The following is a 23,787-nucleotide window of genomic DNA, read 5'->3' on the forward strand; positions in this document are numbered from 1 at the left end:
TGGTAGAGAACATAATCCCTCCATAGTTGGTCGGGGACTCCCATTGGCTTTGTTGAGGTTTCTTGTCCCTAAACTTGAATTTAAGAGACATTTTAGCTCCCTTAAAGTGAGAGATTTCTCGTGGTGATAGAGTCCCTTGGGTTAGATCACTTTTACCATCCCTTCCAACTATAGGAGCCTTAACCTCTCCACTTTCTGACACAATTGAACAATGTTTGTTCTGCTCCCTCTAGGGAAATTCGGGACCTCCAGGGATAGTTGGACAGAAGGGAGACCCTGGCTACCCAGGACCAGCTGTAAGTATTTATCCAGTTCTGACCCAGCCATCTGCGGCTGGGTGCTTTACACATGGTCCCTGAAAACTTCCCACCACTGCTTTGCTCACAAGAAAGTGTGCTCTGTGTGTATTTACTTGGTTGTCAGACCAACTCTCTGACATCATGATGCAGCAAAGAGATTTTGAATTTTAGAGTAACAAGAAACTTAAAAAAAAATAGGTTTCATGGGATCCTGTCATCTAGGGAGTTTTGTAGTTTGCCTTTATAGTTTCCTGGCATAGGTGCATTTGAGGTTTGTATAGAGGAGAAACCAAAGAGGGGAAATCTGAATACCTTTTGCTTGCATCTTGCAGAAGCAGTGCAATTATGCCAGGTCTTGGTTTGGCAGTGCTTCCTTTGGTCTATGAAATCCCCAGGGGAGCTCCTGATTTGTGGTTAAAGCCCACTAGTCATGCCACCACCAGAAGCCAGGAGGGCATCCTCCCACAGCCCTTCCAAATCTCTTTATTGCTAATACCTTTGTTTTCTTATTTGCATTTCTCCCTATATTGTCCTTCAATATTGAAATTGATGAGTTTCAAAAAATAATGGAAAAGATAATTCAGGAGTTGGAAAATCACTCCTAGAAGGAAAGGTTCAGAGCTTAGTTTAGATGAATTAGGGAAAAGAAGGCTGGTCAGGTGGGTCTGACTGCTGTCTTTAAGTAGATGAAGTGTTGGGGGCAGCACATGAAGCCAGTTGCTGCAGAAGACCAAGCAGGCAGAAATGGCCCCCTGGAAAGACAACTAATGGCCCATGAGATGCCTGCTGGACTGTCAGCGTGGTGAGGTTTAGGGATAGGACACTGAGGGAAGCCTTGAGTCAGTCCCTAGAGCTCCCCGGGGTGGAATTCAGCTGGGATGCATTAGACAGGGAGGGAACCAGGACAGCTCAATGATCTCTCACTGCCCCTTCGGCAGAGGTGTATCAAGCAAGCGTGTGAGAGGGAGCTCTTTTCTCAAGAGAAGGAGAATCCAGACCCAAGCTCACTAGTGGGCTTTACATGGATTGGTGGTGAGCTTCCTGGTTTCAGGACCTGAGGCTATTTCAAAAGCCAAATGACCTCCCAGGGAAACACATTTGCTCTGAGAATCTTTTCTCTTTTGTTTTGCAAGAGAAAAAATCAGGTTTATAGGGAGAGGCTATAAACAAGGTTATCCAGGGGCCCCTTTGTTTTGCTCTGTGTATTTCTTGGAGGTGGGGAGGGGGAGGGAGAGCAAAGGCTGTTTTTTCAAATTCCCCATCTACTGTGCCTCTCAGCCTTTCCTTCCTTGGTTTTACAGGGTCCCAAGGGCAACAGAGGTGACTCCATCGATGTAAGTTGCATGTATCCAGAATGACTCATTACCTCATGAGCCTTTGATTTGCTCTCCTTACATATTCTTTCATTTTCTTTTAAAGCAATGTGCCCTCATCCAAAGCATCAAAGATAAATGTCGTAAGTACACGATTTTCTGTTGTCTGACAATGCATATTTTTACATTTGAAATTCTCACATGGTAGAGTAGTCTCTCACCCTTTCTTCTCTTTGTTTCTTTTCTAGCTTGCTGCTATGGTAAGTTGATTTTGGTGACTTTTTCCTAAGGAAAGGAAGCCTCCCTTTTGTAGTAAGTATGGTTTGTCTTTAACCCTCCACCCTTTGCTTTCCACAGGGCCCCTGGAGTGCCCTGTCTTCCCAACAGAACTAGCCTTTGCTTTAGACACCTCTGAGGGGGTCAACCAGGACACGTTCAGCCGGATGCGAGATGTGGTCTTGAGTATTGTGAATGACCTGACCATTGCTGAGAGCAACTGCCCACGGGGGGCCCGGGTGGCCGTGGTCACCTACAACAACGAGGTGACCACAGAGATCCGGTTTGCTGACTCCAAGAGGAAGTCGGTCCTCCTGGACAAGATTAAGAACCTTCAGGTGGCTCTGACATCCAAACAGCAGAGTCTGGAGACCGCCATGTCATTTGTGGCCAGAAACACATTTAAGCGTGTGCGGAATGGATTCCTAATGAGGAAAGTGGCTGTTTTCTTCAGCAACAGGCCCACAAGAGCATCCCCACAGCTCAGAGAGGCTGTGCTCAAGCTCTCAGATGCGGGGATCACCCCCTTGTTCCTTACGAGCCAGGAAGACCGGCAGCTTGTCAACGCTTTGCAGGTCTGTGCTCTGTCGGTGCTATTGCCATCTCCCTTTCTTCTGGGGCTCTGAGAAGGTTCTCAGACACGCCCATGCTCCTCAGTGGCTTCACGTCCCATAGCTCCTACAAGGTCCCCAATGAGTCCATCTGCCTGAGAACTTCTCTTGTGAGGTCTCCAGGACAGCCCTGTGGCCCCAGCACTACAGGGACGCCTACCTGCCTGTAGCACTGCCCCCAGGTTCCTCCTCACAGGTTGACAGCTCTTGCCGGTTAGTGATGCTAGTGTTAGTGACACCCTCTATCTACTAACAAGGTGGTGTGGCTTGTTTGCTTTATTCAACACGTGAGGAGGACCTGGATGTTTGGGTCAGTCCTGTCTCCTCCCAAGATGGCCCCATGTGCACACTCTGAGCTGTGTCTTACTGGATGTGTACTGGGCATTTGCTTCCCATAACTGGCTGGTGAGGTTTGTGTCAACCATCTCACCTCATGGATAGGATGATCCTGCTGTTAGTGAGGTGCTCGTGAGAGGCTAGGACCCTAGTCCATTAGACTCTGAAACCCATGTGCTGATAATACCCATTCCACTCTGTCCCAATCAGCTCTGAAGGTGAATATCCAGGGTGGCCCTGGAGGCCTGCAGTCTCTTAGTAAGGTCCCCAAAATTACGCCAACTCAGCAACCCTGATCTACACCACTGTGCAAAGCTTTCTTCAGCTAGGCCCCAAAGGCAGCCCACAGAGAGGCCAAGCGTCCCTTGTAATTCTATTAAATAACTGGTTTAATTGTGTGTGTGGGTTTTTTTTTTTTTTTTTAGATGGAGTCTTGCTTTGTCACCCAGGCTGGAGTGCAGTGGCGTGATCTTGGCTCACTGCAACCTCCACCTTCCAGGTTCAGGTGATTCTCCTACCTCAGCCTCCTGAGTAGCTGAGATTACAGGCACTCACCACCATGCCTGGCTAATTTTTGTATTTTTCTTTTTTTTTTTTTAGTAGAGACGAGGTTTCACCATGTTGGTCAGGTTGGTCTCAAACTCCTGATCTTGTGATCTGCCTGCCTCGGCCTCCCAAAGTGCTGGGGTTACAGGCATGAGCCACCGCACCCGGCTGACTGGTTTAATTGTTATACCAATTAATATTTATTCAGTGCAGTTCTGGTGATACTGTTCAAGACAGATGGGTGATGGATAGGAAGGAGTCCAGCCAGGAGTCAGGAGGCCTTGGCCTGGTTCCACACTCCCCCCACCCATTTAAAGTAATGTGCACGCCACTTAACTTCCCTGCGTCTCAGATTTGTCACCTGTAAGTTGAGGCTGGGGCAAGATGATTGCTAATGTCTTTCCTTCCACATTGGATATTCATTGGGAATCCAGTGTTGAAGTTGGGCTACTCGCCGTGTACTCTTGTTAGAGGGGTTCATTCACATAAATCTGTCCTTGTGTGGGCTGAGGGACTCAGAGCCACATGAGTTTCTTAGCATGGTTTCAACAAGTTCAAAAAATTATTTGTTCATTCGTTCATAATGATTCACTCATTCATTCAGACTAGCTATTTGTTAAATGAATAATTACTAATCGTGTGCCAGGTACTGCGATAGACAGGACTCTTTGCATGCACTGGGAGTGATTTTGTTACTTGCTTTAACCACACCTGAGAGGGTGGGGAAGGGATGGAGCTCCCATATTGGTGCTAAAAATAATGAAAAGATTAAGTTCCTACTATTTGCCAGAGGATACACCAGGTACTAATATTTATTATCTAATTTAACCCTCCAAATGACACCATTAGGAAGATATTACCCCCCATTTTACGTCTGAAAAAAGCTGAACCCCATTTGAATGGGATATGAACTCCAGCTCACCCTACTAGAATAAAACCTATGTCTTTCTATTATACTCAGAGTCTAGCCCCACCCCCAAATGAGAAGATATTCCCAATACTGCCCCATTGGGAAGTTAATCTATTTTATTGATGTGGCTTTGATTTGCTCCTCTGCCATATTTTCAGATATTACTGATCATGTACGCCCCACTAAAATTGTTCTTTTGTTTAAACCAGATCAATAACACAGCAGTGGGACATGCGCTCGTCCTGCCTGCGGGGAGAGACCTCACGGACTTCCTGGAGAATGTCCGCACGTGTCACGTTTGCTTGGGTAAGCTGTTCATCTAACAGGAAGATCTGCTCAGCTGCAATTGCAAAACATAATATCCATAGGAGGGTGAGAGAATAATGACGATCTGTAAAAAGAGCTTGAGTTCAGTTGATTCACAAAGCCTCCTATTTACCAGTATAAATACTCCTGCAGCAGTTTCTGTATTAAAAATGGACCTCCCAAGACAGAGCTTCTCTTTGATGGGGGATAATTCATTTTATAGTTAACAAAGGAGGAGGTGGGTTCTGCTTAAGTTTTGACATTAGAATCTAGAATGAAAATATTTGGCACTAGTGACATTCTAGAACATATTTCTTCAAAGAGTGGCAAAGAAGTAAGATAATGTTTCTTTTCTTTTAAAAATGCCAGCACATGGCATACTACAAATATTTTATGTTACTGATTTGTTTCATCTACTAAGTATTAGGTGATGGAAACTGAAATCTGGCCATAATCAAATCAAGGCAGCAAGATATAAATTGGTTTTGGTTTTAGTCCTTTCTGCTTCTTCCTTTTTTTTTTTCTTTTTTTTTTTTTTAGACAAAGTCTCACTCTTATTGCCCAGGCTGGAGTGTAGTGGCACAATCTTGGCTCACTGTAACCTCCGCTTCCTGGGTTCAAGCGATTCTCCTGCCTCAGTCTCCCAAGTAGCTGGGACTACAGGCACCGGCCACCACACCCACCTAATTTTTGTATTTTTAGTACTGACAGGGTTTTACCATGTTGTCCAGGATGATCTCGATCTCTTGACCTCGTGATCCGCCTGCCTCGGCCTCCCAAGGTGCTGGGATTACAGGCGTGAGCCACCGCGCCCAGCCCGCTTTTGATCTTATGGGATCATTTTAATCACCCAAGGCTCCTAGCAGGTTGATGAGTTGTATATCCTGCTGTGGGTGTCACAGAATAAATAGGCTGCCATGCTTCTTTCTAGACATCTGCAACATTGACCCATCCTGCGGATTTGGCAGTTGGAGGCCTTCCTTCAGGGACAGGAGAGCGGCAGGGAGCGATGTGGACATCGACATGGCTTTCATCTTAGACAGCGCTGAGACCACCACCCTGTTCCAGTTCAATGAGATGAAGAAGTACATAGCATACCTGGTCAGACAACTGGACATGAGCCCAGACCCCAAGGCCTCCCAGCACTTCGCCAGAGTGGCTGTTGTGCAGCATGCGCCCTATGAGTCCATGGGCAATGCCAGCATGTCGCCTGTGAAGGTGGAATTCTCCCTGACTGACTATGGCTCCAAGGAGAAGCTGGTGGACTTCCTCAGCAGGGGAATGACACAGTTGCAGGGAACCAGGGCCTTGGGCAGTGCCATTGAATATACCATAGAGAATGTCTTTGAAAGTGCTCCAAACCCACGGGACCTGAAAATTGTGGTTCTGATGCTGACGGGCGAGGTGCAGGAGCAGCAACTGGAGGAGGCCCAGAGAGTCATCCTGCAGGCCAAATGCAAGGGCTACTTCTTCGTGGTCCTGGGCATTGGCAGGAAGGTGAACATCAAGGAGGTATACACCTTTGCCAGTGAACCAAACGACGTCTTCTTCAAATTAGTGGACAAGTCCACCGAGCTTAATGAGGAGCCTTTGATGCGCTTTGGGAGGCTGTTGCCGTCCTTCGTCAGCAGTAAGTCCTGCGTGGCACTGCATGTGCTCTGGCCTGGCTTTATGCTTGGGCTGGGAGGAGTGTGGGAACAGTCACGGGAAAGACAACCGATGTGTTGACTGGAACTGGTTCATTCATTTAACAAACATGTATTGACACCTGCCATATGCCACAAATGCTTTTAGGAGCCAGAGTAAGCAGGGAACATGCAGACAGACTCCTTGTTGTTATTGACTCGTTTATCCCACCACATTTGACTGAGCACCTGCTAGCCATAAGGCACTCTTGGTGTCCTTAACAGTTTACAAGAGGGTGGGCCAGTGGATCAAATGCACATTTATTATGCATGACATAATAGGCTGGCATGTTGCAAGGAAAGTGATTTCTGTTGGGGGCACTGGGGAAAGCTTCTAGAGAGAGTTGCTTTGATCTGGGTTTAGCCGCCAGTCCTGTGCTTGGATACCACTGGGCCTTTGCTCATGGGACTCCCCCTCCCTGGAATGCTCTCCACTGTACTTCAGCAGCAAACCCATATTCATCTTCAAAGCTCATTTCCAATGGCTTCTGCTCGCCGTGGAGGCTCCTGCTCCCAAGGCCTGCTCATGGTTAATCTGGACACCCTACTTAGGGCATCTTTACCTGGCCTGTGGATCATTCGTTTGTGGTCTGTGGTCCCCTAGACTCTTTGAGGAGCTGCAGCCCATTGTAGTTTCCAGAGCCTGTGTATAGTGTGCAGCCTAGGGTCAGCACAGGCAAGGCTTGGAACAAATGAGGGGGATTTATAAAGTATAAATAAACATGTATATACTGAATGTTTATTATTTAAGGGAATATTGAGGTCTATGAAAACAGTATTCACATTTGGCACCCAAAAGACTCAGGGAAAAATGTGAAGCAAAGGTAAGCCAGCAGGTTCACCCACGGGTCACTGTTCCTGTCTTCCTAAGATTAAAAACAGAAGCTTTGTTCAACAAAGCACTGAGAAAATATGAAAGCAGTTGGATTATAATCTGATGTTCAAGAGACTAGAACTTGTCAAACTCTCCTCTTGATTTTTCTTCTATCCCTGTCTTCTCCCTCACATTGAATAAATATATTTTTAACTTAATCACCCAAATATTGCCAAATAGAACATATTGGCTTACCATGTTTTATGGATCAAATGCCATCATACTTTATGTTTAAAATCACTGGACATAGTTTGTCTGATGTGATTAATTCAACAATAATTATGGGCTAAATAAATGTTATGTGATTCATTTAACTCGCTAACAGATTAATTTTAATTTTCATATTATTAGCATGCAGCTCAATTGTTTTCTTTTCTCTTTTTTTTCCTTAGGTGAAAATGCTTTTTACTTGTCCCCAGATATCAGGAAACAGTGTGATTGGTTCCAAGGGGACCAACCCACAAAGAATCTTGTGAAGTTTGGTCACAAACAAGTGTAAGTGATTATAATTATTGTCTTAAAAATTATAGTGCTGCAGGGATTGCACAGGTCCTCCGACCAACTCCTGAGTTTATGGGATGAGGACCTTGCAATCCAGAAAATGTGACTTCTCAAAGGTAATGTGGGTTGTGCTTCTCAAATAATCTGTTTTATCAGTTAGCTTTTGCCACATAACAAGCTACTCAAAACTTAGTGGCTTAAAACAACAACCACCTATTTATTTACTTAATTAATTAATGTATTTAGAGACAGAGTCTTGCTGTGTTGCCCAGGCTGGAGTACAGTTGTGCAATCTTGGCTCACTGCAAGTTCTGCCTCCTGGGTTCAAGCAATTCTTGTGCCTCAGCCTTCCGAGTAGCTGGGACTACAGGTGCCTGCTGCCATGCCTGGTTAATTTTTGTATTTTTTTCAGTAGAGATGGGGTTTCACCATGTTGTCCAGGCTGATCTAGAACTCCTGAACTCAAATGATCTGCCTGCCTTAGCCTCCAAAAGTGCTGGGATTATAGGCATGAGCCACTGTGCCTGGCCAACAACCACTTATTTAATTTGTAATTCTGTGGATCAGCAATTTTTGTCTGGGTTCAACTGGGTGGTTCTTCTGTTTTCTACTTGGCTCACTTATATTTGTGGTCAGCTGCTTGTCAGCTATAGAGCTGCTGGTCTAGAATGGTCTCAGCTGGGCTGACTCATCTCTGTTCCATGTGGTCTCTCATTCTCAGCAGGCTAGCCTGGGTTTGTTCACAAGGTGACCTGGCAGGGTTCCCTGAGAGAAGACAGAAGTGTGCAAGGCCCCTTGTGACCTAGGTTAGAACTGGCACACTGTTACTTCTGCCACATTCTATTGGCCAAAGCATGTCCAAAGGCTAACCTAGATTTAAGGGTGGAAAACTAGGCTTGATGGAAGGACTTGTCACATTACATTGTAAAGGGCATGGGCAGAGAGAAGGTAGGTAATTGAGACCGTATGTCCAAACAATCTGCCGTATCTGGTGTGAAATGATTACATAAAAGAAGGATTGAATACATCAAAAAATGGACTCTATGTCTTCTTAAAATTGTTAATGCTGTGATAACATGTAATAATGGTAATAATAGGAAGCCATGTGCATGTTCTACTGTGAAGACTGAGGGGAGGAATGGGAGTGGGCAGGACTGTGGCACCCATGCTGATGCTGCTGCTTGGCCCATGTGCCATGGTTCATGCCCTGCTCCATCTCGGGTGCCAACTCTAGGAGCAAAGAGGGCAATGGGGCCACGTGACAAAGGGCTAGCTGGGGCGGTGTGGCCACAGAAACTGAGCTCCTGTAGTGTGTCAGCAAGGTGTGCTCCTTAAGAGAATGTCACAGTGGGTCAAGCTTTGGAGAGAAGTGCAGATTCTGCAGATTCTGAACTTCATGCATGTTCATGATGAGATATGAATGCAAATGATCCTTGGAAAATTGCTATCTGGCTTACTACTGGCTGACTCTCAAGATGGGGAAAGAGAGCCCATCTCTTCCTACTGCAGACCCTTCTCTCTATCACCACTTAAGTCCTTCAGCTCTTTCCTTTGACCTCAGAAGGAGTGGCTTTAAATCTCAGCATAGCAAGAATAAATATCATTGCTAAGGCAACTAGGACCTGCATCGTGGCACTGGATGCTTCATTTAGCTTTGTAGCCTCTCTTTTTCTAGGCTTTAATGGTTCCTATTATTTCTCGGAAACATTCCCTAAAATTGACTTAACCTTTCTATCTTTTGGGAAACAGAAGGAATGAAGTAACCTAGTATTTGAAGTCTTATGATACTAACTTGAAAATATATTATTACTTCCTAGGATGTGTAGCAAGATATGATTCTAAAATAATACATTTTCTTCTAAGATCAAGAAAGCTACGAAGTGTGGGTCCGTGTTGCTGTGTCTGTTTGATTAGGTTGCTATTCTCTCTAGATATTGGTAATGGATCAAGAAATTGTAAAACAAAAAACAAAAAACAAAAAAACACATTCACAAAAATTAAGACAAGTAAAAAATACATATATACTCCCAATAATAAGCCCTGGAGCAAAATAGTACATGTTAACTTTATAATTTTCCAGCTCAACATAGCATTTGATTGAGTGGATAGCATTTGATTGAGTGGATATTTTCTTATAATGTAAGTAGCTAACTAGTGATTTCATTTAATTTTTGGTGTATGTTTTGGTTGGTTAATTGCTATAACGAGAACATTGTTGGATATTATTTATTATTGTCTCTTATTTTCTCCCTGCCTTTATTTTATAAATTGAAAGATGTTTTTGTAGAACAATATAAGCTTCATTTTTAATGATTCTATTTTTCAATATGCTGTTCCATATCTTTTTTTAGGGGGGCACAGATCCTTAAAAGAAAGAATTTAATATATGCACTACTATACATAATCTATAAAAACTATTGCATGCATTTTGCTAAAACAAATTTAATGTAGTTCATGGGGTTATGTCTTTGTTTATTTTAGATAGCAGGCAAAAGCAGAGGTAATATTTAATTTGTCTTAACAGAAATGTTCCAAATAATGTTACTTCAAGTCCTACATCCAACCCAGTGACGACCACGAAGCCAGTGACTACAACGAAAGCAGTGACCACCACAACAAAGCCTGTAACTATTGTGAATCAGCCATCTATGAAGCCAGCTGCTGCAAAGCTGGCCCCTGCGAAACCAGCCCCTGCAAAACCTGTGGCTGCCAAGCCTGTGGCCACAAAGACGGCCACTGTTAGACCCCCAGTGGTGGTGAAGCCAGCAACGGCAGCGAAGCCTGTAGCAGCAAAGCCAGCAGCTGTAAGACCCCCCGCTGCTGCCACCGCAAAACCAGTGGCGACCAAGCCTGAGGCCCCTAAGCCGCAGGCAGCCAAACCAGCTGCCACCAAGCCAGCCACCACTAAGCCCGTGGGTAAGAAAGCCCTTGCTAGGGCTGCCGTCTTGTGACATCCTCATTTACTGCTCCAGGGTATGTTCCTCAAAGCCTGCATGTAACACACTCAGAATACAGTCCTTGATCTGGGCTTGTACATCTGGATGATGTGTTTTAAGAGGTGTTGGTTAGGGGTTCCAGCCTCTGCCGCCTCCCTTCTCCCACGCCCCATCCTGTGCCCTCAATCCTGTCCTGGGGTAGGGATGGGAAGCTCTCATTCTCTCTGGAATGTCAGTGGGGGCACAGCTTACCTCACCTGGAAATTGAGTTGTCTTAAACTAAAGGGAAAATGTTCCAGGTCAAAATAGGGTTTTAGCCCCTATTTAGGGAGTGAGAGAGACAGAAAGAAAAAGCCTGCAGTTGGTTCTTAGGCAGCAAGGCAGCTGTTTCTGGGCTGGTGTTTGGAGCCGGACTCGCCTACCTTAGAATATGACTTGAAAAGGTCTGGGGGAGCCCTTTGCAACTGCAAACTTTGTCCCTGCCTCATACCCACAGAAAAGGGGCCCTAAGCTGTGTGCTGTGGCAATGTTGGGTGTTCAGTCCGGTAGCCTGAAAAGTGAGAGCCTGGACCGTCAGTCATTCCCCAAGGCTGAAATCTATGCGCACACCAAACATGAGAAAAATATTGAAAGTAATGGCAAAACCCACAAGTGCTCTGCACGAACTCAATATATTTCAGACTGAATTAGATACAAAAGGTAGATGGCTGTCATGAGACCAAGAGTATGTTATTTTATTGTTTTATTAAAGAAGACACTGGAAGACACTACCGAATGTCACAAGCTGTAAAGGACGGCCCACGATAAAATGGAAATTATCTTCATTTTATGAACAGTATGAAAGAGAGAAAGCAGAATTCCTTTAAAAGAATTTCATGTCATACCCTAACATTTTATGATTTAATACATTTTAAATTATGGGGCTCATTTTGTAGCAAACACAACTTATGATTAGTATGCGGGGCTTGTATTTCCAAAGTATCTTCTTAACAGTGGAGATTTTTAATAGAAAAAAAGATAGTTGATGAATGATGAGATTTTTCATTACTGTGAATTGCACATTTCATGTATGCTGATAGATGATAAGAACAATATTTTTTAGGGGCTTGAACAAGAAATTAGTTCCCCACCTCACCTAAATTTCGAGTCAATTTGTCTGTTAACACATCCCTTTCAGATTTCCTCTCTTGCTCATGCACAACGGTCATGGAGGGTTTTATTTTTTATCTTCACACTCTGATCTATCTTCCAGTTAAGGTGTCCCGAGAAGTCCAGGTGTCTGAGATCACAGAGAACAGCGCCAGACTCCACTGGGAGAGGCCTGAACCCCCCAGTCCTTATTTTTATGACCTCACCATCACCTCAGCCCATGATCAGTCCCTGATTCTGAAGCAGAACCTCACAGTCACGGACCGCGTCATCGGAGGCCTGCTCGCTGGGCAGATGTACCATGTGTCCGTGGTCTGCTACCTGAGGTCTCAGGTCAGAGCCACCTACCATGGAAGTTTCAGTACAAGTAAGTACATGATCGGTACAAGTCAGTACCTGATTTTTATGTAGAGTATCAAATAGCACACAAAGGAGACACTTACTTATTGAATCTATTCTGAAATAAACACAAATTAGAAAAAAAAAACCAAAACAACTTAGCCTGGGTGCTTTGGTGGCACCCTAACTTTATAAAACACAGAATGGAAAATGGGATTCCATGTGGGATGCAGTCCTCTGGGTCCTGGGCTACTTTATGGAGGAAGCCAGATCCACGTCACCTGAGCACAGCCCTTTCCAACATTGCACCCGGGAAACATGGCTACATCTCCGGGTGAGGGCTCCTGGTTGCCCACCACCCTGTCCAGGTTTCCATGTTCAGGAAAACACTAGTCAGTCACTGGCCCCTTAGGGAGTAATGGAGGTCTCACCACCCCAGGGCTGGAGGATGTCCATAGCTGAGTCTCCCTGCCCTGATCTCACCATAGTTGGGCTCTGCCTTGGCTGGCTCTTGTCCCCAGGGCTCCCCCATTTCACTGAGGCCTGCATTTGAGTGCTGTCCCAGCTTTTCTTAATTATTCATGGTACCCTCTCTCATCTTTCTAAATTCTTCTGGGTTCCCCCCTCCCATTCTTCTTGACCCGCACTGCTCCAGGAACGTGAAGGGGAAGGCTCCTCTTTTCTTCAGGCCAATGCTATTCAGATTGAGGAACCAGGTTGAGGAAAGGGAATTCCCACCAGTGCCCTGGATTAGGCCCATAGAGATATGAGTCCAAAGACCCAGTCAACCCTAGGTCTCTATTTTCCTGGACAGCAGCAGAAAAGGCTGTGTGGGAGGTGAGAGGATTTGTTCGGAAGTTTAGGGATCCCCTCCAGCTGCTTATTAGCACGTGGATCCAACTTGCAGCCCACAGCATAAGTGGTGGATGTAGAGATGTCTTGGATCTCTGTCTTTCAATCACCGCTCCCCCACAGAAGACATTAATCACAGCAGGCAACCTTGTATCAGTCACTAAGGATTCCCAAGCCCTCCAGTTTCTGATTTACCTACGAGTTGCATGTATTTTTCTTTTATAGAGAAATCTCAGCCCCCACCTCCACAGCCAGCAAGGTCAGCTTCTAGTTCAACCATCAATCTAATGGTGAGCACAGAACCATTGGCTCTCACTGAAACAGGTGAGTTGTGAAACTATTAGGTCCATTAATGGCACTAAGAAAATACCCATCCAAAAATGTTAAAGCTTTGGAAGACTTGATTCCAATTTACCTTCTTGGGTTCTAAGTTTTAGCCCAGGCATGACTTCTATGGGGAAAAGGTCCACATCAGCTCTGTGCAGCCCAACATCATCTTATTCTGCAAGATCCCAGGTGTAAATGGAGTCTTACTTTACCTGTGACCAGACTCAGTGAAAAATTGATGAGAGGTGCTTTTGGGGCCATCACTAGAATTCACGTATCCGTTAGTCATTTCTCCCGTGCCTCATACTGGGACTCGAGTTGATCTGTGGTCTGTGATGCTGTGAAGATTGACGTTTCATTTACTCAGTGATTTAATCTAAGTTTAAAAACCTGCTTAGAAGAACACAAGACAAATCTGGCTGGAATCCATGAAATGCATGGGTTTGAATCTGACCCACGGGGTGTTCTGGTCCTAACATCCTAAGCACACACCCCAGCTTAGTGTGTGAGTCTGTGATACCCTCTCTCATGTGCTTGAGCCCAGAGTGTGTGCATGGTCTACGCTAAGTTAGTGACTGGTTAATGTAATTCAGGAACTGACAGCTGTTACTTGCTTTTGTTCTTGGGCAGTGAAACTCCGAGAGGCCTGGAATCTCTCATTCAGCAGAATGTGGACTTGGCTTGCTCATCCGTGAGAAACTGATTATTAAAAGAGTTGATAGGCTTTGTTGAAGAGTGTTCAGCAAAGAATGATGGTACTAACAGAAAAAATGGAGATTCCATGGGAATTTAGATATAATACTGTTTTATAGACCTGAAGCGAAAACTTTCTGCTAACGAGGGGACAGTTCATTATTTTCTGGTGTATCATCTACCGTCAGGAGGAGGACAGCATTTCTCTTCACAATGCTCATTTCTGTAATTGATTTTAAAGGCGTTTGTTGAGTGAGCCTGTTAGGCGACCCCACCATGGTGCTTGAGCTCAAAGACAAGCCACAAAGAACAAAGTAGATTTCCCCCAGAGGTGCAGGTCAGGACAGATTCAACTCTAACCTCAAAGTTGCTGAAATCTGCGTCTGTCATTTCTCACTCAGTGGTTAACTTCACCCTGAATACGGTGTGGGAAATATAAAATGTTTAGCCAGTTTAGTGCTTCATTGAGAGAAAATGACTTGGAGTAAACTAGAGATCAGAGATCAATACTGAGTAAACTAGACAGCAAGATTTGGGGATGTTTTTGATTCTCTTATGTGTGGTCCAGAAGGGACAAGATTGTATAAACAGTGCCTAGTTAATATAAACAACAAAATCTTTAAGCAAGGGTCTGGCTGGGCTGTTTTGTTTTTCTTTTCTTTTTTTTTAATGTTGAGTTGTGATCGAGTCGCTTTTGATCCAGACCTTTAACACTGAGATCGCCTGTCTACCTGTGATAAAGAGAAAAGAGTTTTTGAAATTGGGGCTTGTGTTTCTTTCAAGGCTACAAGTAGTTGATACAGATGAATCTAAATAAAACCTTTCTCCTTCATACTAATTGGGGCATAACCCTCAGACTCAGGATGTGAAAGTCCTCTCACCATTTCACATGTGTGTGTCTGTGTGTGTATGTGTGTACCCCTCAGACCCAGGATGTGAATGTCCTCTCACCGTTTCCTGTGTGTGTGTGTGTGTGTATGTGTGTACACGTGCATATGTGTGTTTTCCCGCCCAGAGTGAAGATATAAATTACTTTTTTTTTAAAAAAAGAACAAGGCCCTGCATAATTGATCTCTGATCTCTTAAACTTAATTACTTCATAGTAACAAAACAAGCACTGAACATACCTCGGCCTGATGCGTGTATGTTGGTGTACACATAGGCATGCCATTTTTGAGAGCTCTTTTTGAATTATTAGGTTGGTGCGAAAGTAATTGAGGTTTTGCCACTGAAAGTAATGGTGACAACCGGAGTTACTTTTGCACTGACCTAATAAATGGGACATTTACTTAAAAATGTCTAAAATTCAAAATGGATAACCAGAATTAGGAGAGGAATGCTTATCCCCCCCACCCCCTACCAACCTCTCTCCCTCCCCTCCTCACAGTCTCCTATAATTGTCGTTTTAACCATTTCCCCTGGGGTGGGGGGAGAATCTTTTAATGGTTTATATATTTTTGGATATAGAAAAAGGAGTGATAATGAATCACTCTTTATTAAATAACCTTAAAAAATAGTCACTGCATGCTCACTCAGGAGTTACATGTATATTTTGCATCTGTATTCCAGTGACCACAATATGCATTATTTCTCCAAATATACATTTTCTAGACCATTCAGGCAAAATGAAATTTTACAAATATATTTTTTATATTTACATGTGTGCATTTTAATTTCTCTCACTTTCTGCAGCATCTATTAATTAGAAACATTGACAGAGATGGTCCCTTTCTTAGTATTAAATAGTAGGTCCTATCGTGTGCTTTTTTACTTCTGTGAATAAATTATGCTGTCTTAAGAACCTGTATTTTTCATAGTTTATCACGTTGGATTCTGGGAACCTGGTGACCTGTGTTTGAATCTGTGAAGGAATTTGTGGGCAGAAACACTCTGAAATGAAAAGGTTCCTAGTCCTGGGCACCTAAGGCAGGGGAAGAGGCGAGGACCAATGTTACCATTGGTTTTCATTTGCATGTGTTAATGTTTGCCCATTTTGACAATAACATTGAATAGACGCTTGTTTATCAGGAATTTGAGTCAGGCATGTAATGCGAGGGCAGTCTGGTTAGGGGATTTTTTGTCCCCCACAAGGTCTGGCCCTGTTTGGTGTGTGGCAGGGAGACTCTCGCCTTTGACATGAAGGTTGATTCTGTTAACAGACCTTGATTCCGTTAATATACCTAGGGCATCATATACTGAGGGCAACCACTCAGGATTCCAGCTTTGCAATATTACAGGATTTGATTTTAAATGCTTAATATTTGTATTTTTAAAAAATAAAACCAAATGAACCCCCACAAAAATATCTCACTCTGCTTTTTGCTTTGCTCAGCATCTAAAAGAATTATACTCCAGACACTTTTCTGCCACACATCTGCTGCCTGTAAATGGCACTGAGCAGCAATGGATCTTTCATTCATTACCATGGCCTCCTGAAAGCATGGGTGTGTTGGGCCTTTCTACCACCTGCTTTGTCGCTGCTGATTTTGACAGTGCTATGTAGTTGCTCATTTTGGTTTTAGGCGTTTGTTACTGCCTCCCTCTTCTCTCTTCTCATTTTTAACTAAGGAAGCTTTGGATAGATATTTTCTATGCATATTACTACTAAAGCTAAGACTCTCTGAAGTTTCTAAGCAACAACAACAAAAATCGAAGTTAAAGTTTACTTTTTGCAATATTACAAAATGAATCCCAAATTATTGGCTTAATCACATGTGTGAAAGAAGTTTCAACGCAGAAACTAGACAAAATAACTAACAAAATCATCATGTCCTTTATTATTTATTCTTGAAATTAGTAATCTGTAGAACTGATCACATTTTGTTCAAGTAGACATGACTGGGCCAATTGTATACCCCTGAAGGAACCATGATTTTGTGTTTACTAACATTTTACTTATTGATTCTAAGATGCACATTTTTTTTTTCCATTGGGACACTTCTGAAACTGAAATGTGATTTAGAATTGACAACAACATATCATGGTTTATTGGTAGTATTTTGTGTTACTTAGTGGAATATAAAATAATAGTGCACCATAAAATTAAGATATCTTATATTGGATAAAATACAGTATTTGGGTAGCCATGTTCCATGTGAATATATATCATTGATTAGCATTAAATGGTATATTTGGGGAAAATATCTGACTTTATGTTAATAATAATTTAAAGAACAAACTAATCCCATGGCTGAAGTAAGTTAAATAGCTATAGGGATTTGGGAAATGGTCCTCTCCAGGCTGTCTGTTGTTCATTGCTGTGTAAGGATGTTTTCTGGTTAGTTGCCGGGTGGGGGTTACAATGAGACCAAAGGGATGTTTTTTATCCTGAAGTCTTAAAAAATAGAAGTCTGTTGGTCAAGATCTGAAAGAGTAAAGGGTCCAAAATTTAACCACAGCTACATTCTGTAGCTGTTAAAAATTGACCGGGTGTGATGGCTCACACCTATAATCCCTGCATGTTGTGGGGCAGAGGCAGGAGGATCACTTGAGGTCAGGATTTCGAGACCAGCCTGGCCAACATGGTGAAACCCCGTCTCTACTAAAAACGCAAAAATTAGCTGAGCGTGATGGCTTATGCCTGTAATCCCAGCTACTCTGGAGACTGAGGCAGGAGAATCACTTGAACCTGGGAGGCGGAGGTTGCAGGGAGCTGAGATCATGCCACTGCACTCTAGCCTGGGCAACAGAGTGAGACTCTGTCTCTAAATAAATAAATACATTAAGTAAGTTAAAAATTTAGTAAGTTTCCTTGGTACCCTTTGAACTGACCAATGCTCAAAATGTAGACGGCAGAAAGTGTTTTGGTTCAGGCAAATCATACCTGCATCCAAGGTTTGGAAGCACTTTATACCATAACAACAATGCCGAGTGAGAAGGTGATTGAATTTTCTTGTTTCAGGCACCATTAAACTGATGAGGAACATGTTGATGATTGCAGTGTAAACACTGCTCAGTCTGCCTTCCTTCAGTTTACTCAAGGAAGTACTTACATAGTGATTTGGAAATCAATATGTTTGGGAAATGTCAAAGCTGATGCCTTTAAAAATGCATTGAAACATGATGGGAATATCAAACTATGAAAAAGACAAGATTTGCCAATCAATATGTTTTCCACTTTGAAGGATACATATTTTTTTGCTGATTATAAAGTTAACAGATATGCATTGTCAAGCATTCAGGACGTATAGAGAGATATGTTACACGATTCTCATTGTGACAGCATTGCTGGCTTTTGATGAAAACCAATAGTGACCCAGTGCACAGCCTTCCTATTTTTTTCTATGAATATTATTGCTTGTGGGAAGGTGCATGCATTGCACAGGTGCATCCACTCCCACAAATATTTATTACAAAAATGGACTGTGGTGCTTAGGGTGCCTCGCACCCCACTGTTTTTGAATGGTTGTTGTTAGGATATTCTAGGTAGGCACCTGTGGCTTCTGGGAACAGGTGGGATTCCCAGAACAGGGTCTTAACCTAACACTGTGCTTGCCTCCATTTCCTCTCTTCTATTTGGATGCTTTCCTGAAGCCCAATGACCAATAGTAAGGAAGTTTCAGCAGACAGTGGTCTGAGTCAAGCAGCCTTTTACCTCTCTGTTTTCCAAGCAAACTTATGTACATTGTTATTCTAGGTTAGGAAACTGGGGAAGGTTGTGGATACTTTTCAGTCCCTATTGTCTTTTAGGCTCCCATTAGGTTCTCAATAGTAAGGAAGAGCAAATTAAGGAAGACTCAGCCAACCACTCCTCTCAGATAAAGAGAAGGCTCTAGCTTCCTACAGGTTATGCCTGGGGGGCAAACTTATTTCAGAGGGAAAAGATGAACAACCATTTCATCCAAAGACAGGTGGTTCGAGGGAAAAGTCCAGGTTAAGTTCAACGAGGGCAAGCCATCTCCCTTTGTACTCCAGGACATGTAAATACTTCTTCTTCTTCTTTTTGCTTAAAACAGTTGCTTTAACATATACATTCATAGCTGAGGAGAGTCCAGTCAAAACGATGGGTCTCAGAAGTCAAGATGATGTGGAGTTTGCATTAGAAGGCTTCTTAAGAACATAAAATCCCCCATTTTCATACTTCAGAAGTGGAGAAGTCCAGGTTTTTGTCTCTGAATAGTGTTGGGTTCTCACTTCACTAATATATTTCTCTCGGTTTTCCAAATATCTGCTTGTCCACAGTAACAGTGTCCTTATTTTCCACTAGTAAATCTTAGAGTCTCAGCAGCGACTCTCACTGAAATAAGGGCAGAAAACGCCAGTGCCATGGTGTGGAACTAGAGGGTTAGGGTGGAGATCCAAGGAAGCTGGAGAAGCCCATCAGACAGGGAGTGGAGCATGCTGCTGCGAGGCCGTCTGTGGGCTGGGTGTCCAAGGGTCTGGGCAGACCTCTCGTGACTGGTTCAGCAGAGCCCAGGGGACTGGGAACTGAACAGCTAAACACAGATGGTCAGGACTGAAGTGCACCTGAAACAAATAAAATAGAGCAAATAGGGTCCATCGACCAACACTCTGGGAAGGAAGGAAGAATAGAGAGATCATCTGACGCGGGCTTCATTCTAACAGGGAACCCACCGGTAAATGAGGAACAAGTTTTGATGGTTAAATAACCTTTGCCTTGTCAGTCCCCCCCAGGACCTTCCTTGAAAGCCGGCATTTTCCTTCCGTTATTGGCATATTTGAGAGAAAGAAGGCTGTTTTTGTAAATTGTCTTCATTTTATTCTGACTTCCTGGAGTCCTCAAAGGCTCTCTGGGGAACTGTTGGCTTTCTGGGCCCGGAGAGGGTCTGCGACGAGGAGGTGTTGTCACTGTGGAACCACCAGCCACCAGCCTGGCATTGGGTGATAGCAGCAACCAGGAAATGTTTTAGACCAATTCTGAGCCTCAGTCCTATGCACCTTTGAGTCTGGTCCATCCTGAGTGATCCAAGCTATGATTATCCACTGAAGACTTAGGTTTTCTTTGTCCTTTTCGGTATCTATCTGGAGCACAGCTGCTCACCACCTCCGCAGCTGTGAGCAGCCTGCCTCGCTGGGGACAAAGGAGGTGGAGAAGTAGCCCTTTGTGGGGAGAGCTGGATAATTCCTGCCTGTTAGCTACTCACAGGAACATGCAGAATTATTGGCTCCGGGGAGTTTTGGAGAAAGAAGGTTTACGTTTTCAAACTTACAGATAACAGTTGACATCAATGCTTCTCTTTCCCAGAACAATCTGGAGTTTGCCAGAAAACTCTGTAAACAGGAGTCGTGCTGTGTGTGAACTATAAACTTTTCTCTCCAGGCGTCGAGGGGACCTTCGCTTTACTTTGCAGCTGGGCTACATCAGACGTGTGCATTTAAAACATAAACTTCCTTAACTGGAAAAAGAATGCTTCTCTTCTTCAAAATAGCTCTGCTCTGTGACATTTTTGCCGTCGTGAATTTTACATCGGTGCTAGCTCTTCATTTTACGTGTTTCATTTGGCAGGTCACAAAGGCCCTTGGCTACCACACATGCATGCGTACACACACACACACACACTCATAAAGGATTTTCTTTTGTGCTTTACCTTTAATTTTCAGTCTACTTGGCTTGTAATGAAAGGTAGAACCTTATTTTTTATCTATATTCCAACAGAATCAAATTTCCTTTTTGCCAAGAAATATAAAACCCTGAGATTTTAAAATTCGGTTTCTTTTCTGGGGATTTAACATGGAAGGATTTGGAGGGCAAATGGCCCAGTGATTGGAAAGGAGAAAAACAATTCATTTCATTTAAAATTATTCAATAACCATTGCCAACATTTGGGATCCTGAGTGCTGTTTACGAAGCCCTTTCATTGATACAATTTCATCTGTCTCTCACAGTGCTATAAGTGATTCCTATGTCCATATGGCAGCGAGGAAATGGAAATTTGAGCAGGTTTAGGGAGTTTTCACCTGGAAGAAAGCTCTTCCTTTTTCTCCTTGTACCCACAGTAGGTTCATCAAACTATCAACCCTGGCACTGGGAGCAGAGTAACACACATGTTCTCATTAATGTCCTTTTCTCATGTTGTTATTAAAGATATATGCAAGTTGCCAAAAGACGAAGGAACTTGCAGGGATTTCATATTAAAATGGTACTATGATCCAAACACCAAAAGCTGTGCAAGATTCTGGTATGGAGGTTGTGGCGGAAACGAAAACAAATTTGGATCACAGACAGAATGTGAAAAGGTTTGCGCTCCTGGTGAGTGATTCTTCCTTGTGTTTACGGCTTTTGCAAATAAGAGAAGAGATTCAGGGCAATAAGTCACCTTGAAAAATAGTAGAAGTGCAGTTATAATACATATGAAAAAGAAGATAAATTGTATCCCCGGATAAGTAAGAGGTTCAAATACAACCCATGACATTTCTTTTTGAATTCCTATGTTGGGTTTCTAAAAACATACCTGTCCCTCGTCATTCTTCAGAAATGTTATTAAGTTGCTGTTATTTGTAAAATATTACACCAAAAATGATTGCTGCCAAAATAATATAATGAACAACTACAGAAAACACCAAAGATCAATAACCCCCACAAATTTATCTTTAAATAATTTTGCTTCCTATACATAACAATGTTGTCACTGGGGCCATCCAGTATCTCCATTGTATTGCTCAGTTCAACTGGTAATAAAATAAACACTTTGAACAGACCCTGGGGTCAGTGCCAGAATGGGGAGAGTTCTGTTCATATAAAGGCCTGGTACATGGTGCAGGGCAAAAGAATGGAATCAGATTTCACAGACATCCCCAGGCCCCAGGCCAAGAAGGTCACAGAGGACCACTGATGGTACTGAGTAGAAAAGTGAGACAGGTGATGGAAACCAGAGGCTGCGGGACTGTGTCATGATAATGACAGTGCCCTTTTGGGTCAGTAATGTGGCTTTTCCTCTCCTCTCTCGACTCCTCACCTCATCCCACCCCACCCACCCCCTCTCTTGACGCTCAGTGCTTGCCAAACCTGGAGTCATCAATGCGATGGGAACCTAAGCGTGGCTGGCCAACATCATATACCTCTTGAAGAAGAAGGAGTCAGCCGTCGCCAACTCGTCTCTGCAGAAGCTCCGGGTGTAGATTCCCTTGCACTGTATCATTTCATGCTTTGATTTACACTCGAACTGGGGAGGGAACATCCTGCTGCATGACCTATCAGTATGGTGCTAATGTGTCTGTGGACCCTCGCTCTCCGTCTCCAGGCAGTTCTCTCGAATACTTTGAATGTTGTGTAACAGTTAGCCACTGCTGGTGTTTATGTGAACATTCCTATCAATTCAAATTCCCTCTGGAGTTTCATGTTATGCCTGTTGCAGGCAAATGTAAAGTCTAGAAAATAACGCAGATGTCACGGCTACTCTATATACTTTTGCTTGGTTCATTTTTTTCCCTTTTAGTTAAGCATGACTTTAGATGGGAAGCCTGTGTATCGTGGAGAAACAAGAGACCAACTTTTTCATTCCCTGCCCCCAATTTCCTGGATTAGATTTCAAGCTAATTTTCTTTTTCTAAAGCCTCTAACAAATGATCTAGTTCAGAAGAAAGCAAAATCCCTTAATCTATATGCACCGTTGGGACCAATGCCTCAATTAAAGAATTAAAAAAAGTTGTAATAGAGAATATTTTTGGCATTCCTCTAATGTTGTGTGTGTGTGTGGTTTTTTTTTTTTTTGTGCAGGGGGGAGGGGATTTAATTTTAATTTTAAAATTTTTAGGAAATTTATATAAAGAAACTTTTTAATAAAGTATATTGAAAGTCTCCTGAGTGTGGCATTCTTGGCTGTCTTGTTTCCATAGCAGCGATTATCAGAATCACCCCTAGGCTCGGGACACTGAGCTTGGTTCTGGTCCCATGGACCTGGGCAACACCCTTTTGTTTCCAGTGGAGGAGGCAAAAGAGCTTTATCAGCCAGTGTGCAAAGAGACCAGGTGGAGACAAGCATCCCCCACTTTGTGGATTCAGCCCCACACGCTCCCGTGCTCCATGGCCAAGTGGAAGGTGTTCCTGCTGCTGGGTCCTGGCATTGTTTCTGATTTTCAGAGCCAGGCTGGCTTCCATCTTTTCCTCTAACTCTTGGTTGCCCCCAGAGCCTCAGCCTCCTCCCTTCTTCCTCTCCACAGTGATCCTTTCCCAGGGGGTTGATTTGCTCCCTCTCACAATGGCTGAGAGATTCAGTGTTTCCCCACAACCCCCTACCCCTTTCCTGGAGTCTCAAAGACAAAGCACAAGATCTTTCATTTTTTTGTTTTTCTTAAAGACTTTTTTTTTTCTGTCTTTAGAAATAATACAAGAAACCAGCACATGCATGCTCAGGTGGCACTTGAGTTCCACTTACGAAGGAAACAACTTATTGGATAAAATACATATGTCCTGACAAGTGCTGAGGGCGGAATTACAGGAAACTTGGGTGTCAGCAAAACTGTTTTATGTGGAATCAGGGGATGAATTTGCCAGTTGGTCTATTGGGAAAGGAGAGAGGAGTGTGGCCCTTTTCAGAAGCGCCACTTAGTCCTCACAAGGCCGCCATGACCTCCTCCCTAGTCCTCTTCTATGTCAGCAGCTACCATGGTGTGCTGAGGTCAGTGTGCTCTGAGCGGTGGCCCTTAGTGACCAACCCTGGGAAAGTGGAATCCGCCAGGCACCCAACACCAGCCTCTTACAGGAACTTGAGCAGCAGAGGGCTCTGGGCCCAGCTCCCATAGCGATGGACCGAGTGCTGCGCTTCCCAAGGGATCCCTCCGTATTGACTTGATCTGCTATGGACCTAAAATGAGCATTGCAATCTGGTTTTCCTTTTTGGGTTCCTCTGGAAGCAGCTCCTGGGACTAAGGATA

General features: G+C 43.6%; 1 protein-coding gene across 6 annotated transcripts in view; it reads left to right on the forward strand.

Annotated features, from left to right (window-relative positions):
- COL6A3 (collagen type VI alpha 3 chain) overlaps positions 1 to 22,710 on the forward strand; it is a 92,476-nt gene extending 69,766 nt beyond the window's left edge. For 5 of the 6 annotated variants that reach the window (XM_033229777.1, XM_033229780.1, XM_033229782.1 and 2 more), the window contains 13 exons: positions 234 to 296; positions 1,601 to 1,633; positions 1,719 to 1,755; positions 1,861 to 1,872; positions 1,970 to 2,463; positions 4,501 to 4,597; positions 5,529 to 6,227; positions 7,549 to 7,651; positions 10,182 to 10,573; positions 11,846 to 12,109; positions 13,159 to 13,257; positions 20,999 to 21,163; positions 21,908 to 22,710. In XM_033229777.1, the coding sequence (XP_033085668.1) occupies positions 234 to 296; positions 1,601 to 1,633; positions 1,719 to 1,755; positions 1,861 to 1,872; positions 1,970 to 2,463; positions 4,501 to 4,597; positions 5,529 to 6,227; positions 7,549 to 7,651; positions 10,182 to 10,573; positions 11,846 to 12,109; positions 13,159 to 13,257; positions 20,999 to 21,163; positions 21,908 to 21,948 (2,499 nt within the window). In that variant the 3' untranslated portion in view covers positions 21,949 to 22,710. The remainder of the gene's footprint in view (positions 1 to 233; positions 297 to 1,600; positions 1,634 to 1,718; positions 1,756 to 1,860; positions 1,873 to 1,969; positions 2,464 to 4,500; positions 4,598 to 5,528; positions 6,228 to 7,548; positions 7,652 to 10,181; positions 10,574 to 11,845; positions 12,110 to 13,158; positions 13,258 to 20,998; positions 21,164 to 21,907) is intronic. The other variant, XM_033229783.1, reaches the window with a different exon arrangement.
- Positions 22,711 to 23,787: the final 1,077 nt, after the last annotated feature.

This window comes from Trachypithecus francoisi, unplaced genomic scaffold (genome assembly GCF_009764315.1).
Source record: "Trachypithecus francoisi isolate TF-2019V2 unplaced genomic scaffold, Tfra_2.0 Lachesis_group13, whole genome shotgun sequence".
NCBI lineage: Eukaryota > Metazoa > Chordata > Mammalia > Primates > Cercopithecidae > Trachypithecus > Trachypithecus francoisi.